This window comes from Mustelus asterias, chromosome 10, assembly GCF_964213995.1.
Source record: "Mustelus asterias chromosome 10, sMusAst1.hap1.1, whole genome shotgun sequence".
NCBI classification, from domain to species: Eukaryota; Metazoa; Chordata; class Chondrichthyes; order Carcharhiniformes; family Triakidae; genus Mustelus; species Mustelus asterias.
In genome coordinates, this window is record NC_135810.1 from 52,190,112 (window position 1) to 52,207,857 (window position 17,746).

The 17,746-nt window shown below is 45.0% G+C and overlaps 1 protein-coding gene across 1 annotated transcript in view; it reads right to left on the reverse strand.

Annotated features, from left to right (window-relative positions):
- Nucleotides 1-992: 992 nt before the first annotated feature.
- LOC144499441 (uncharacterized) overlaps nt 993-17,746 on the reverse strand; it is a 65,600-nt gene continuing 48,846 nt past the window's right edge. The window contains exons 3-5 of the mRNA XM_078221427.1: nt 7,935-8,084; nt 3,952-4,099; nt 993-1,182 (exon numbers count right to left, since the gene is read on the reverse strand). Coding sequence (XP_078077553.1) covers nt 993-1,182; nt 3,952-4,099; nt 7,935-8,084 — 488 coding nt within the window. The remainder of the gene's footprint in view (nt 1,183-3,951; nt 4,100-7,934; nt 8,085-17,746) is intronic.

Here is a 17,746-nt window from a genome sequence, read left to right on the forward strand (position 1 = left end):
CAATTACTATTACTTATTTTGTACTTCAGACGTGCTGGTGTTTCTGCTTCTACTTTTGCCCTCACTTTTAAAGAATAAAGTAAAATCTCCCCCCCCCCCCCCCCCCCCTCCCCCGCTATCTATTGGATAGGCGACGCTATTGTGTGACACTCATTGCCAGGTGTCACTTGCCGCGGGAAAGAGGCACGTGCCGGTAGGCTGGCTCCTGGGGACCAGCTGCTGCCTGTGAGCAGAGTGCACACACATTACCGTCAAACCTGGGCATTGCAGTGGTGTTTGCAATGGATAGCGGGTTTGCAGCTGAGGAAGATCGACCAAATGTTTGCTGGCAATTTATTTTTCCTTGTGGGTAACAAAAACTACAGACTTTGGCACAGAATTAGTGTCAGAACTTTAGTGGTATCAAACAGAATTCACATTTTGATTTATTATTGGTATAGAGTGAAAAGCATTGTTTCCCGTGCGCAAAACAAACAATGGAGAATTGGAGGTGAGCAAGTATACATACATGACTAACAAGAGGCAAGTTGCACAAGCCTAAAGCAAATGTCTCACTGGAACCTTGCACTGACACCCTTTCTGAATCGTTCATGGAGTACATAGAGTAGAAGGAAAGGAGAGGCTACAGAATATGGTGTTGCAGATTCCAGACAGGGTGAAGAGAAAGATCAGCAAAGAGAACACTATTAGACAATTTAAAGGTGTTAGAGTTAAGTTTTAAGAGCATAGAACGAGAGTAAAAGATTGAATTAGAGAGTATGCTGGGGACAGCTTGCACAAAGTCACCTCACTCAGCTGCCATCATTTTTTCACATTGTGGGCTTGGTGCAACATTCTGGTACTTGGCATGACCCACTTACAGTAAAAATATTTGCTAGAAGAGAAATTGGTATGTGTCTTCCCCATTTTTGCACATACAAGTATCGTAATTTATCCCAATTTCTGGGTGCAAGGTATTACACCTAAACGGTGTCAACAGCATAGCCACCTCTTTAGTCCTTGCTGTTGTCCTTTTTCAAGCCACCAGAAATCAGCACTGGATCACTTTTAATGTGCCAGGGAACACTCTGTGCCTGTTTAAAGACCCTTGCACAAAATGGGTACACAGGTTTAGCCTGTTCCGTGCAAGCCCTCACTCGAATCTTCAATCCTGCAGCAGAACCTCGAGGATAGTGGATGCCACTGAAGAAGACATGTAGAATGGCAACACGACAGCATTACAGTAGGTCATTTCCAGCTTTCCTCAACTCTCTTGTGTCTGTGATACTTCCTCAGCACATTTGGAAACCTCAGTCTCCATCGCCTTGTTTCCCATTGCTCACCAGTGGGACTCTGGGGATCTGTTGATGTATTTGAAGAAAATAGTTCTTACATTTTTGTTAGTGTGCAGTTAATAATCCCTTTGCATACCAGGATTCATGGAATTCTGGAATTCTCTCTTGCAAAAGACTGCAGGGGCAAGGTCAATTGAAAATTTCAGAACTGCAATTAATACATTTTGTTGGGTCATGGAGGTGGATTTTTCTGTTCCGCCCATCACAGAAATCGTAGTGGGCAAGAGGCAGACCATGGAAAGGTCCGTTGACCTCATGCAGGATTTTCCAGTTTCAGGGTGAGCGTGGCCAGAAAACCCTGTCCCAAGTATCAAAAAATATGGAGAAAGGGCAAGCAAATGGAGTTCAGGTTTGAGGTGCTGAATATCCTCTTCCTATCGCTATGTTCTGATGCATTTTAATTAACAAGACAACTGAGTAACCAGTCAGAAAGAATGGTGCTGAATTAGACATTAACTTGAAAAGCCTGCAAGCATTATTAATGAAACTCAGTTTATCAATGCACCTATGGTTCTAATTCTGAAGAGAGTAAGGGAACTTTTCTGTGTAATGTCCAACCTCACACTGTCAAGATCAGGAAAGAAAGTTGAGGCAGATCTGTAGGGTATGATATAATAGCAGCGTTGTTAAGTTTCTGGCAGGACATGCCACAGTTAATCAGAAAGAGGGAACCCAGGAGTTAATCTTAATTTAAGTGCCTGTAACTTTCAGACAGGACGTCAGTGCAAGATTCCAGGTGAGGCACATGCCTCAGACTCCTCGCATCTTGTTAGTAATGTATGTATACTTGCCCAGCTCCAATTCTCCATTGTTCGTCACCTTTCTAAATACGTTTTAAAATCCCTCTTTATCTCCCTCCCTAGCTCTGTAAATTCTTTGAGCCCAACAATAACCTGCATCTATATAGCACCTTTAACTGAGTAAAATCCCCAAAACATTTCACAGTCGTGCTTATCAAACAAAATTTTGAGACCTGACCACATAAGGAGGAGGCATTACAACTACTGCTGAAAGTTTGCTCAAGGAGGTAGGTTTTTAAAAGTATCTTAAAGAGAGAGAGAGGCAGAAAGATTTAGGAATTAATTCTAGAGTTTAGGATCCTGGCAGCTAAATGATCAACTACCAATCGTGCAGAGAAGAAAATCAGGATTGTGCAAGAGATCAGAATTAGGTGAACACACACATCTCAGCACTGGAGAGAAGAAAAGCTTATAGAAATAGGGAGGGGTAAACCTATCGACAGATTTGAACACAAGAAATAGGAGCAGGAGTACATCTCCACTGGGTTGCTAGCAACGAAGGGAACTTTTCTGTGCAATGTCCAACCTCACACTGTCAAAATCAGGAAAGAAAGTTGAGGCAGATCTGTAGGGTATGATATAATAGCAGCGTTGTTAAGTTTCTGGCAGGACATGCCACAGTTAATCAGAAAGAGGAAACCCAGGAGTTAATCTTAATTTAAGTGCCTGTAACTTTCAGACAGGACGTCAGTACAAGATTCCAGGTGAGGCACATGCCTCAGACTCCTCGCATCTTGTTAGTAATGTTTGTATACTTGCCCAGTTCCAATTCTCCATTGTTCGTTACCTTTCTAAATACGTTTTAAAATCCCTCTTTATCTCCCTCCCTGGAGATGTACTCCTGCTCCTATTCCTTGTGTTCAAAAGTCCTCCACTATTCAATACACTCATGTCTTATTTTGGGCTTTAATTCAATTTTCCTGCTCGCTCCCCACTCTTGAAAACAAGAAAATTAATTTTGAAATAAAGGCATTACCAGACTGGGAGCTGATGCAGGTCAGTGTTCAAAGGAAAAATAGATGTGACACTTAACATGCATTAGTAAACGGGAAGTAAAATTTTGGATGAATTCAAGTTCACAGAATTCAAATCGGCCATGGAGACAGCAGAGGCAGCAGTGCCACAGTGGTTAGCACTGCTGCCTCACAGCGCCATGGACCCGGGTTCGATTCCCACCTTGGGTGACCATGTGAAGTCTGCACATTCTCCTCGTGTCTCTGTGGGTTTCCTCCAGTTGCTCCAGTTTCCTCCCACAGTCCGAAAGACATGCTGGTTGGGTACATTGGCCATGCTAAATTCTCCCTCAGCGTACCGGAGTGTGTGTACGAGGGAATTTTCATAGTAACTTCATTTCAGTGTTAATGTAAGCCCACCTGTGACACTAATAAATAAACTTTAACATTTAGCATTTTAAGCAATAATCTCAAAAGATCTAAAAAGATCTGTGTGAAATGTATGCACTGCATGTTTCAAGCAAGCACTGAAGTTTATGATACACATGCCCAATCCTCAGGACTCTCCAACAGTGGTCTCCAACCGATTGAAGCACAAGATCACTTTCAGAATCTAAATGCAGCACAAGATCTGCTCTTAAAAATTCGACTTTACGAAAACCCCCTAAAATGTATGCCGTGCATAACACTCATCTTTTCTGACTTTCTGGGAGTGCTGTGATGTTTGTGTTGTAGATTGAAATGGCCAGTCTCATACAGCCTATCAGATGGCATCAGTGACATTTTCATCTGGGAAAAAGCCATCTCACAGGTGAACCAAAGTATGCCTTCACCTTGAGTGCACAGAATGTCAGAAAAGGGTACTTGTCTCTGTTCACAAATCCCCAAAAGTCTTTGCCCCTTGACCTAATTTTCAGTTCTATGTCATCTTGCATGGTGATGATTTCTACGTCAAGGCCACTGCTCTGTTCAAACACCTGCCGAAATGTTGCTGTCGGTTCTCCAATGTCCACTTGAAGAAAATGATGTGAGACAAGCATAGTGATTTGTTTAATCTTGTCTAACTCCTGACATTGTCTATTGAATTTGTTTTCCAATTTGTTCAGGGGGACAAAGATGTTTGGATGGAACCTTGTCTCCAGATTTGGGAAGTGCTCAGTAATTCCCTCGTCACCACACTCCAGTGGCTGTGTCTTTATTTGGGAGGACCACAGGCCCACTTTCAACTTGAACACATTCTCTGTACTGATCATGTGTGACAAGTCTCTGTCCCTCCTAAAAGTCAGTGATTCAGTTCATTCAGTTTTGTGCTTATATCCGTAAGAAATATCAAGTCTAGCAATCCATGCATTATCTGACAGCTCGCTGTACACCTCAAATTTAAGAAAGGTGACAATTTCAGGGAGCAGATCCAAAACTCTCTGGAGGACTTTTCCTCAAATTAACCACCTTACCTCTGCATGAAGGATGAGCTCACCATTGGTGGCATGAAACTCGAGTAACAATTTGAACAAACAAATTTGCAGATGTTTGGCATGAATTGAGTTGACAATCTTGACAACAACTGTCATTACATGAGAAAAGTCAATAACCCAGCTCGCTCCCACTTGTTGATAGATAACACAGTTCTAATTGACAAAGGAGAACTCAGGATCATATGTGCAAAGTGCCACAAAGCCTGCATTGCTACCTCGCTTTCACGGTGTGAAAGAAACCAATTTCTTGATCGGAATGTTTTTCTCAGTCATATGAGTTTTGAATTTGTTGTAAATATCCTCGCTTCTTGTCCTCCCTTTGAGTGGAGTGGCAAAAGAGTGAGAAAGTCCTCTTTTGTTGTTGAGTCTTTGTTTTTGGTCACATTGCATTCAATCAGCTGGACCATATCTGTCATAACTACTGATTCATCAAACTGCAGTGAGAAACATTCACAGCATGATAAGTCGACATTAATTTGCTGAGATGTCCTCAGACAACAATTCCACCCTTCGCTCTTGATAGCTGTCATAATTTCATCTTTATTTTTAAAGTCTTTGGCCAAGGTGTCAGCAGCAACTGTTGAAGCGTCCTTGATAACTTCACCATCGATGAATGGTTTATTATGTTTCACCATCTGCTGGCAAATGTGTAAAGTGTATTTTTGCCAGCCTTGTCTTCAGACACAGGAGAAGTCATCAGTGACTGCAATAAACAGTTGGAGAGATGGGCGGAACACTACCTTGAGTTGGTACTCTCAGGAGAACATTGTTATATAGGAAGTTGCAGAATCTATAGAAAGCCTACCTGTCATGGGCAGAGCTGGATATTGAGCTATTGACTCGCTTGCCACGGATTAGGCTCCAAGTGCTAATGGCATACTCATCAAGCATGGGAAACCAGTACTCTGCAGCACCTGTATGAGATTCTGTGTCAGCTGAAGGGAGACTGCAGTGACCCAGGGTATGTGTGATGCAAAGATTGTGACTCTGTACAAGAACAAGGGCAACCACAGCGAATTCATCAACTATTGAGACATTGTGGGAAAAGTATTTTCTCATTTTGTCCGTGTCAGCCTGCAGATCCTGGCTGAACACTATCCTAAATCCCAGTGTGGTTTCAGAACTAGAATGTCGACAATTGACATGACTTTCTCAGTGTGGCAGCTGCAGGACAATTGCCATGAACAAAGGAGACCACTATACCTTACCTTCATCAATCTCAGAAAGGCACTCGGCTATGTGAACAGAAGCAGTCTAATTTAAGCTGCTGGAGAAAATTGGCTGTTGAGTGAAGCTGCTCAAAGTGATCTCCTCTTTCCATGATCACATGTTCGGCAAGGTCAGCTCTGATGTTGAAACATCAGAACCTTTTGAGAGCCACAGTGGATTCAAACAAAGTTGCGTTCTGGAACCAATACTCTGGCATATTCTTCTCTTTGTTGCTGACATTTGTCTTCATGTCCTCTGCAGATAGTGTCTCCCCATATACCAGAACCGATGGAAAGCTGTTCAGCCTTATTCACCTGAGGTCCAGGACAAAGGTGCATCAAGGTCTCATCAGAGAGTTGCTCCATGCTGATGATGCCGCAATAATATTCCATACCAAGGAACATGTCAGCAGCAAATGAACAGACTCTCTGACATCTGAAAGAGATTTGGTTTGACCATTGGCATCAGGAAGACAAATGTCAGAGTCCAGGATGTTGCCATCCAAAGATCCTCCACTGTAGATTCAGTATGTAGCTCCACGACAAGTAGGCTTTCTATGGAATCTGCAACTTCCTATATAACAGCGTTCTCCCTGGTGGCAGTGTTCCACCCATCTCTCCAACTGTTTACTGGAGTCACCGATGACTTCTCCTGCCTTTTCAATTGAGCTGTTTTCTTTATTGATCCCTTCATACATGCTACCACTATGATCTGTGTCAAAAGATATCTGGTTATTGATTGCTTCATATTTCTAGGCTCCACAACCACCTGGAGCATATCAATTCCATTAACATCTGCACATTGTTAAACTTGCAACAATTGCACTGGCTGTTTTATCAGATGGATGACAGTTGTATAGCCAAGGACCATTTGTACCATGAATTGGCCACTGGGTCATGGCCTGTTAGGTGTCCATACCTCCAGTACAAGGACACTCGCACGGAAGATATGATGATGGTGGATATTGTCGCCGATAACTGGGAGACACTCGCTAACCTCCATGACCTCTGGAAGCTGATTGTTTGGAAGGGCATTGAAAAAGGTGAACAGAACCAAAAAGCTCAGCTGGATAAGAGGAGGATCCAGAGAAAACAGAGGCCAGTGAATCGTACAACTTCTCAACCTTCTCGGTCTTCCACTACAGCAATTGCAGCAGAGATTACCATGTCAAATGGGGTTTCTAAGCCACACCAGGAAATACTTAACACAGAGTTGACCACCACGGCTCAAACAATCATCTTACGAGACAGAAAGCTCCTGTAGAGACATTGTCAAAATATTTGAAGTCTACACTTCGTTCTCTGTAATTCCCCATCGACCAAACCTGGAACCGACTCAACAAACTCTGTGAAGTTTGTCAAGCACAATCATTCCTTTTGAAATCAATCTTGGCCCATTCTATTTTCCCTTTATCTGCATTGCTAGTAATTTAATTCTTAATTAGACACTCTAAAAATGTCCCTCTCACAGATGTGATGCTAGCTGGGCTGTAATTACCTGAATTAGTTCTGTTTCCCCTTTAAAAATGAGCTCTGCATTGGCCAATCTTCAGTCCTGCAAGTACTTGAGGATTTCAGTTCCCTTTTCTTTATCTCCTTGTCTCAATTAATAAGTGGGTAATGAAGATCTCCCAGAACAATAATTGTTTTTCCTCTTCATCTCTCTAATCTGACTTCTGATTTTCTCTTCCATTTCCCTCCCACAATTTGGTTGCCAGTGTTCTATCCTACTAATTTAACACGTTTTTTTAAATCTTTGAGCTCCAGCCACTCCAAGAACTGTCTGTGCCCCTTCTTTGTCCACATCACCCATCTCTAAACTCTCTTTTATAAATATTGCCAGTTCCATTCTTATAGGGTTGGATATTACCGGCTGTGTTGCAAAACTGATATTGGAATAATTCCTGGGTCCCAACTTCACTCAAGGTTGTTGCATGGCATTCAGCAAAACTTTGCATGAGGCAACCAATTAGTGACTTGTCCTTGTTGATTGCCATCCAATTAGGGGGGGCAGGTATATTCGGGAGGTGGTAGCGAGACATGGCAAGGCTAATTTAAAGGGCATTTGTTAGCCATTAATGTGACTGTAGGCAGACTATCATTACCGAGTATGTAAGAGTAAAGAGCAGCAATACGGAATTCTGTTACGGAAGCGTGGACTCACAATTCATCAAAGCCTTGCTGGATCTTCTGGGGTGCGGTAAGAGTTTGCAGAAATAATTTGATTTCTTCGGAGTGGCAGGTGGCGTCCTGTCTGTCAGACTAAGTGGGACCAGAGTACAATTCAGGAAGGTCTTCAGTGATCTTCTGGGGCCTGGCAAGTTGAAAGGGTTAAAATTATTCAATGCAACAAAGGCTGGGAGACTGCTAGAGCTGCAAGGTACAGCTGCAAAAACAATGAACAAAGGGCTCTGAGGGACAACAAAAAAGGCTGTAACTGCATATATCACTGCCTTCTTATAACAGCCCAGGACTGCAGTGTGTTTTCATATGAGTCATAAGTCACTACCCAGGGTGCCAGCCTGGTGCGGAGGGGGGCGGGTCGGGAGGATGACTTCCTCGTGAACCTGCTCCTGGGCCTGGCAAGGCGAGCTATCAATAGGTCCAGGCAGCGGGCGATTGATGGGGTCGTCCATCCCGACTCTCTGCCCCTCGAACGCGGCTATATTCATGGCCAGGTGTCCCTGGAGAGGGAACATGCAGTGTCTGCGGGTGCAGTTGACGCCTTCCGTGCCCGCTGGGCACCGCAGGGGCTGGGGTGTATAATAGACTCCGACAATCACATTTTAATTTGATGTTTTAAGTTTTCTTTCGACTTTGTTTTTTGTTCGAGCTGCTCCCCCTTCTTTTAGGGAGCTGCTCCTTTTAATTTTGTCCCTGAGTTACTTTGAGTGTGTTTATTTGGTTGGTACCAGAAAGAAGTACCCAGGTGCCAGACAGTCCAGGACCATAAGCATGTATTTATTGATAATATAGCTCTGAGGACGACACGTGGGTGTCTAGAGACATTGTTTGATTCGTTACCACTTATCCCCAAGCAGCCAGCCCTGTAATTACTGAGTCCCTTCGATGCAAAGTATCTGGGAGTGACTCAGGATGTATGTGAATCATGGGAACTCCCAGGGTACCTGTTACAAACATGTTCTATGTCCTTCCGATGATTGCACACCAATGGTCAGTGAGTGAAACCTTTTCCTGTTGATGAACATCAAGAGCTGCTGCCATGGAGCTCTCAAAGCTATATGTGTGCAATCTGCACCTTGAACTCGAGCATATCCTGAGATCGCTGCAAACCCCAGAAATCGAACAGCCTGAATAGCTTCATCACATGTGAATTTCAGTAGAGGGCATATGTCACCTGCTCGATACATTTATGTGCCAAGGACTGAGATGCTGCATAGGTTCCCTCTGGATGCTTGCAATGATCCTCAGACAAAGAAATTGAGTGCACCAGTGATCTTCAGTTTGATTGGCAGGAGATGTCCTCCCAGATCATGGGGTGTTTGATCCTCCCACACTATGTGGCAATTCTGATCCACTACATACCTTGACAGATGCAGATATATGTGACATTGTCTTTGCTCATCTCCAGAAAGGAGAGACTTTTCGATATACCCTTGGTTGTGCAGGTGGCCTCCATTAGATGGGTCTAAACTCCTCATCCTCTGGGTGGCACTGGGGCTCCCCTGAACCATGGACCTCAGGCGAGGCCTCCTCTGGAAGATGGGCTAGACGGTGCGGGGCCCTTCTCCCCTCAATTGAATCACTGCCATCAAGAAGGCAGCAATGAGCACCAGGTTCCATTATTCAATACTCCTCCACCCTGGGACTGTTAGATGTGAATGAACAAAGTATACTTTCAAGTCAGGATGTGGAGGTAGTTTGAGATAAACTTTAGTGTTCTTATGTATCTGCTGCCCTTTTTGTTTATTGATGATAGTGGTTGTGGGTTAGGTAGGTGCTGTCAATGGAGCCTTGGTGAGTTCCAGCAATGCATCTTTCATATGGTATGTACTGTTGCCGTTGTGCCTCACTGATGAAGGTATTAATGTTTGTGGAAGAAGTGTCAATGAAGAGGGCTGTTTTGCCCTGGATGGTGTTGAGCTTCTTGAAGAAGGTATTGGCAGTCCAAATAAGGGGAGAATATTCTATAACGCTCCTGACTTATGCCTTGTAGATTGTGGACAGGCCTTGGGGAAGGAAGTCAAAAGGTGAATTGCCACAGTATTCCTAGCTCCTGACCTGTTGTTATAGTCATTATGTTTATATGGCTAATCCAGTTCAGGCTTTGATCATTGTTAAATCCCTGGATGTCGATGGTGGGGGATTCAGCGATGGTAGTGCCATTGAATGGCATGGGGAGATGGTATTGGCATGAATGTTACTTGCCACTTGTCAGCCCAAGCCTGAATATTGTCCATTGTCTTGCTGCATATGCAAGAAGTTTAACAACAGCAGGTTAAAGTCCAACAGTTTTATTTGGTAGCAAAAGCCACACAAGCTTTCAGAGCCTTAAGCCACTTCTTCAGGTGAGTGGGAATTCTGTTCACAAACAGGGCATATAAAGACACAAACTCAATTTACATGAATAATGGTTGGAATGCAAATACTTACAGCTAATCAAGTCTTTGAGATACAAACAATGTGATGTGAGTGGAGAGAGCATCAAGAGAGGCTAAAGAGATGTGTATTGCCTCCAGACAGGACAGCCAGTGAGACTGTAGGTCCAGGCAAGCTGTGGGGATTACAAATAGTGTGACATGAACCCAATATCCCAGTTGAGGCCGTCCTCATGTGTGCGGAACTTGGCTATCAGTTTCTGTTCAGCGACTCGGCGCCATCGTGTGTTGTGAAGGCCGCCTTAGAGAACGCTTCCCCGAATATCAGAGGCCGAATGCCCATGACCGCTGAAGTGCTCCCCAACAGGAAGAGAACAGTCTTGCCTGGTGATTGTCGAGCGGTGTTCATTCATCCGTTGTCGCAGCGTCTGCATGGTTTCCCCAATGTGCCATGCCTCGGGACATCCTTTCCTGCAGCGTATCAGGTAGACAACGTTGGCCGAGTTGCAAGAGTACGTACCGTGTACCTGGTGGATTGTGTTCTCACGTGAGATGATGGCCTCGGTGTCGATGATCCGGCACGTCTTGCAGAGGTTGCTGTGGCAGGGTTGTGTGGTGTCGTGGTCACTGTTCTCCTGAAGGCTGGGTAGTTTGCTGCGGACAATGGTCTGTTTGAGGTTGTGTGGTTGTTTGAAGGCACGAAGTGGGGGTGTGGGGATGGCCTTGGCGAGATGTTCATCTTCATCAATGACATGTTGAAGGCTCCGGAGGAGATGCCGTAGCTTCTCCGCTCCGGGGAAGTACTGGAAGGCGAAGGGTACTCTGTCCACCGTGTCCCGTGTTTGTCTTCTGAGGAGGTCGGTGCGGTTTTTCGCTGTGGCGCGTCGGAACTGTCGATTGATGAGTCGAGCGTCATATCCTGTTCTTATGAGGGCATCTTTCAGCGTCTGGAGGTGTCTGTTGCAATCCTCCTCATCCGAGCAGATCCTGTGTATACGGATGGCTTCTTTAACGTGTTTAGGGTGGAAGTTGGAGAAGTGGAGCATCGTGAGGTTATCCGTGGGCTTGCGGTATAGTGAGGTGCTGAGGTGACCGTCCTTAATGGAGATGCGTGTGTCCAAGAATGCAACCGATTCCGGAGAGTAGTCCATGGTGAGTCTGATGGTGGGATGGAATTTCATTATATCGTTGTTTCGGTGATTGTTCACCATGAGTCCCAAGGAAGAAAATGTCATCGATGTATCTACTGTATGGCATCGGTTGAAGGTCCTGTGCGGTGAAGAAGTCTTGTTTGAACCTGTGCATGAAGATGTTGGCATATTGAGGTGCGAATTTGGTCCCCATGGCTGTTCCGTGTGTCTGGATGACGAACTGGTTGTTGAAGGTGAAGATATTGTGGTCCAGGATGAAGCGGATGAGTTGTAAAATTGCATCTGGAAACTGGCAGTTGTCGGCGCTGAGCACTGAGGCCGTTGCAGCAATGCCATCGTCATGGGGGATGCTGTTGTAGAGTGCCGAGACATCCATTGTGACGAGGAGCGCTCCTGGTTCAACTGCTCCATGTGTGCCGAGTTTCTGTAGGAAGTCCGTAGTGTCGCGACAAAAGCTGGGGGTTCTTTGTACAATGGGTTTCGGGATGCCCTCGACATAGCGGGGGAGAGGTTCTCGCACAGGATCCCATTGCCCGATACGATGGGACGGCCGGGTGTGTTTGCCTTGTGTATGTTCGGGAGGCAGTAGAGATCTCCAATGCGGGGAGTACGTGGGATGAGAGCACGGAGGGTGCTCTGAAGGTCCGGATCAAAGGTCTTGATCAGAGTGTTGAGTTGACGGGTGTGTTCTTTGGTCGGATCTGCGGGTAACTGTCTGTAGTGTTCCTCGTTGTTTAGTTGTCGGTACACTTCTTTGCAGTCATCTGTTCTGTTCAGTATGATGATGGCCCCTCCTTTGCTGGTTTGATGACAATGTTGCGGTTGGTCTTGAGAGCGTGGATGGCGTTGCGTTGTACATGGGTGATGTTCGGGGCTGTCTTGTGAGTGCGGCTGATGAATTTGGTGTTGACGCACCTCCTGAGGGCTTGGGCATACATGTCAAGTCGAGGGCAGTGGCCTTCCGGAGTAGTCCAATTCGACTCTTTCCTCTTCGGATGCACTGCGGATCTCTCTGTCGGCTGTTCTGGTTCATTGTCTGTCTCATTGTGTTTGCTGTTGTCCTCTTGGAGTTTGTGGAAGAACTCCCGCAGCCTCATTCGCCTGATGAATTCCTCTGTGTCTGCTGCGAGACTGATGGGGTCTATTTTGGTGGTGGGGCAGAAATTAAGCCTTCAGCTGAGAACTTCGATTTCATCTGGTTGAAGTGTGTAGTCAGACAAGTTGACAATGGACTTCCCTGCAGTGGTACTGTTTTCTACTGTGGTACCGGGGGAGGCTTGGTTGCTGCTGGTGGTGAGCCGAGTTTCTCAAGTTTCCTGTTCTTGGTGTGCCTGTAGATGGTGTAGTTCCTTTGTCTAGTCTGCTTGGCAGAGTTTCGCAGCTGGTCTGCATCCTGAGTGCAAGTTGAGAATGTGGACTCTATCTTGGTTTCCAGGCTGCGGCGTTTGCTGTTGAGCTGGTGTACGAGGTGTTTGAGGAGTGTGAGAGAGGTGCGATGGCAAAGTCTCTCAGCGTAGCCTGTTATAGTTTGACCTGAGTGGGTTCGTGATCTGTAGTCCTTTCGGTATCTTGTCTGCTTTCTTGCATCTTTGTAGAAACTTGATGTCTGTGTCGATATGCGCGATCTTCTTGGAGATCCTCTCCACTTGGAGGTGGCAGTTTGCGGTGTCGATGGTAGTCATGATATGGAGATGCCGGCGTTGGACTGGGGTAAACACAGTAAGAAGTTTAACAACATCAGGTTAAAGTCCAACAGGTTTATTTGGTAGCAAAAGCCACACAAGCTTTCAGAGCCTTAAGCCCCTTCTTCAGGTGAGTGGGAATTCTGTTCACAAACAGGGCATATAAAGACACAAACTCAATTTACATGAATAATGGTTGAAATGCGAATACTGACAGCTAATCAAGTCTTTAAGATACAAATATGAGTGGAGAGAGCATCAAGACAGGCTAAAGAGATGTGTATTGTCTCCAGACAGGACAGCCAGTGAGACTTTGCGGGTCCAGTCAAACTGTGGGGATTGCAAATCGTGTGATATGAACGCAATATCCCGGTTGAGGCCGTCCTCGTGTGTGCAGAACTTGGCTATCAGTTTCTGCTCAGCGACTCTGCGCCGTCGTGTGTCGTGAAGGCTGCCTTGGAGAACGCTTACCTGAATATCAGAGGCCGAATGCCCATGACCGCTGAAATGCTCCCCAACAGGAAGAGAACAGTCTTGCCTGGTGATTGTCGAGCGGTGTTCATATGGACATGGATTGCTTTCTCATCTGAGGAATCATGAATGGTGCTGAACATTGTGTAAACGTCACCAGACCTCTCCAGTTCAGAGTTTATGATGAAGGAAGGTCATTAATGAAGCAGTTGTTAATAGTTGGGTCTTGGACATTACCCTGAAGAACTCGATGACTCCTGCAGTCTCTTTCTGACACACATCAAAAGGGGACGGCTCAAATTGCAGGTTCTCAAGGAAATCTTTCTCTTTCTCCCAGCTCGAGCATCATTTCAATGTTGAGTACCAATGCAGTTTGAGGGTGCCCCTTGAAAGCAACCCAGTCCTGGGCTCCTCCCACACTTCTCAGACCCATGCTGTGCAGGCTTTGATTTCAAACTGTAACAACTTCAGGCTATGGTGCTGCAACCTTTTTGTTTAAAGACGAGCTGCAAACCTCTCCTTGTCACTTTTCGGGTTCCTCCAAATTTCCTGCAACTCCACAATTGTAGGAAAATGTCCTTCTGGTTATTCTTATAAGGAAAGGTTCAGTAGAGATGTGCGGGGGAAATGTTTTACACAGAGTGGTGGGGGTCTGGAATGCACTGCCAAGTGAGATGGTTGAGGCAGACATGTTAGCGACATTTAAGACTTATCTGGATAAACATATGAACAGCTGGGGAATAGAGGGATACAGACGGTTGGTCGAGATAGAACAACGTGATCAGCCCAGGCTTCGAGAGCCAAAGGGCCTGTTCCTGTGCTGTACTGTTCTTTATTCTCCAGCTTCCGAGTAACCCGAGATCCCATTGTAATTGTAATGAACATTTCAGCCACCTGAACTCATCAATACCATATGTCCCATGTAGACCTCACCCCTCCCAATCTTGAGGATCTGTACACTATCATATACCGAGGACAACGCCCCACACACACACACACGCACACAAAGTTTGACTACCCCCTCTTTATCATGTTTTCCTGATTTACAAGCTCCCCTAACGGTACCATCTGCAACTCAGTACTGAGCCAGACAAGCCTATGGCCACTGATGGTAAGACCATGTTCATGCCCTGCATACTAAGCCGTACCTTATCCAAATTGAGCACTTAAACTTTGTCCCTCCCTGGGATAGTACAGTAATGTACATGTCTTGCATAGTGCTGTAGCCTGGTCCTGGAAGCCTCAAGACTGTCTTTAACATCTCACCGAATGTGAGGTCGACTCAGCCCAACAACTGTTTTTCATTTCTCACCTTGATCCCCTAGCCCTGACTAGTGATTATGACTTTCTTTCAAGGAGCTCTCCACTTCCTCTTTATACTCTCCCAGCCCCCACCTCCATTTGTCACTGTGCGATCTATCTCACCAGCCGCAGCCCCCGCCGCCCCCCCCCGCCCCCACTCCCACCGCACCTCTCTGGTGTCTGTGTCTATTCCCTCCCATTCAAACACTTCGATCTCATCCACCAGCTTTGTGTCTGCATTCTAGTCTTCCACATCAGGCTCCAGCTTCCCCACACTCAGTCTCCCCTCTGCCTGCCATTTCTACCCACCAACTCCACTACTGCCCATTGTCACTCATGACTCCATAATCCTTCCCCCTCCCCGCAACTCCCAAACGTATCAATGCTGTTCTCTGTCTTGTGCTGCAGCCCTGACTTAGCCCTGCAGAACATGCCCTCCTGGAGTACGGAGAGTGTCAGTGAGCAGAGTTACCCTGCATCCCCCGCCACTCTGGCCTCACTGTTATTGGTAAGAATCTGGAGTAGTGCTGCTGCAAGTAAATTATGAATGTTGCAGTCATCTCAAAAGCACGAGCGATATGAGGCCCAGCAGCTGCATGCCACTCATTTCCAGACCTTGTATCGACCAATCTAATTTCTCACTAACGTGATGCAAGATTAGAAGGTGGAACCAGCAAATAGACTTATATTGAGTATTCATGACATGGTAATGTACCCAAATGGCATTCCTGTCATGGATCAGTGGGAAACCCAACTCGCCATTTGTCTACCATGAATGCGGCGAGGGGAAAATTCCAAATTAATTTCCTGCCAGAAATCTGATTTTCGGCTTCTCTCTGTATTTTCTGCTCCTGCCCAACATGAAACCCGCCACAGGCAGGACCAGAAAATTCAGCCCTATGAAACAGAGTGACAATCTACTAAATCTTGTACTTGTTCTTTAAAATGTACATTTGTGAGAAGTTGCCTGTATAACATTGTTCTGTTAATATATATTGATGAGATCATTTGAATTATTTTTAATGTGTTGACTTGTATGTATTGCAACTAAACAGAAAACAACGTAATGCAAGAGAAGAATTTGACAAGTCAAAGTTTGAAGAAGGTGAAGGAGCACTAAATGAAAAAGCATTACATCAAAGCTCCAATGAGATACCTTTACGTGATCATCATCGCCATTGCGGCAAGGATACATCCCTTCATTCATTTGGCTCAGTTACATCTGAAAAATTAAGTTACAAAAAGTCCAGCTCAGTTTCTGATACCTCTTCTCTTAACAGTGCTTTAAACGGTGGTGGAAAGAGCTGTATCGCCTCATCAGACTTGAAACAAAAATGCTCAGAACAGAATTTGTTCGAAAACTACACCTCGATTGGAACAAACACATCTGACCAGTTCTCTTCTGAAGAAATATGGAGGATGACTCTGAGCATTACATGGCGAAGTACTGATGAGCAGTGCACAGTTACTAGTAACACAATGGACAAATATTGTTCAGGACCAAGAAGTAAGACAGCACTGAAAGAAGCTGATTCCAGGAGTTACAAGAGTGAGAAATATTCTGTATCACCGTCACAATTTAGAAAGGATGAAGCACTTATGTCAAAGATAACAGGTGGTGAGGATGCCAAAATGGCACGTTCACGATGATCAAGTCCTGAGTCATCTCTTAATTACAGTACACAAACAATCAAAAGTTCTTACAATACTGAAACATCAATGAGAAAAATACCATCCGTCAATATAAATAATCTGGCACCTTACTTTACATTACAAAGCCAAGTTTGCGACCCACTTTCTCCAGTGCCAACTCCTGGTTTTGAAACCATTCCATTCTGCAGTCGTGACGGTTGTTTCTCTTTTGCCCGTTGTTCAGATATTCAGTGGCCTTCTGAATCACCTAGGTCTACAAGTACGAGCATGAATACTGAAACAGGAAATGCACATGTTACTGTGTATGAAACCTTCAGTGAAATAGAAACATCAGAATGCATGCCATCCTCCTGTCCAACATCCCCACCAGGCCAGACCTTGCTTGCCTCCACAGCAATAATTGACAAAATAAAAAGCGAGCCAGTACAGAATGATTTTATAAACAATAATTACACTAATGGTCTTCATGGAACAGTCTTCCCAGACTCAGAGACAAAACAGATGGAATCATTAGAAGTTCCTAACTTAAAGAACCAGCTACCTTTGTCTGAAATTTACCATTTGGGAGAACATGAAAAATATGCATTGGCAAGCAATACTAATTTTCATGTTTATCCACGCATTCAGAAAGTTGCTTTGCTGACCAAAGAAAATGTTGAAAAATTTGAGTTACTTCAGCTCAGAAGAAAACTTCATTCTGTTTCAACACCAGTTACTGAAGAGTTGGAAATTGACAAAAAAATTCAGGGAGTGAATGGAGAAGTTCAGCAAATGGAAAATGCGAATGATCAACCAATACCTTCAGTTACTCCAAGCTTACCTAATAACCAGGTTGGTACTCTTGAGCTGAATGTTGCTCAGATGGCATTAGAAGGTCAGTGGGGATTGCCATTTATGCATAAGAAGTCACTTTCACTGATACTGCTTTCACTGTTACTGAAGAGTGCACGGGAGGTTTAAAAGAGTGCACGGGAGGTTTAAAAGGCAGTCCCCACTATCTAACGGGCAGCATTGGGAGCGGGCAGCGGAGTGAGAGGGAGCTGAGTGAGAACTGAGGGGCTTTGGCTCATCGGGCTTAAGCAGAAAGGGCGAGCAGGGGTGAGTTTCTTATTTTTTTTATTTATAATTTACTTTTCTCTGTGTACCTCGGAAGAAAGG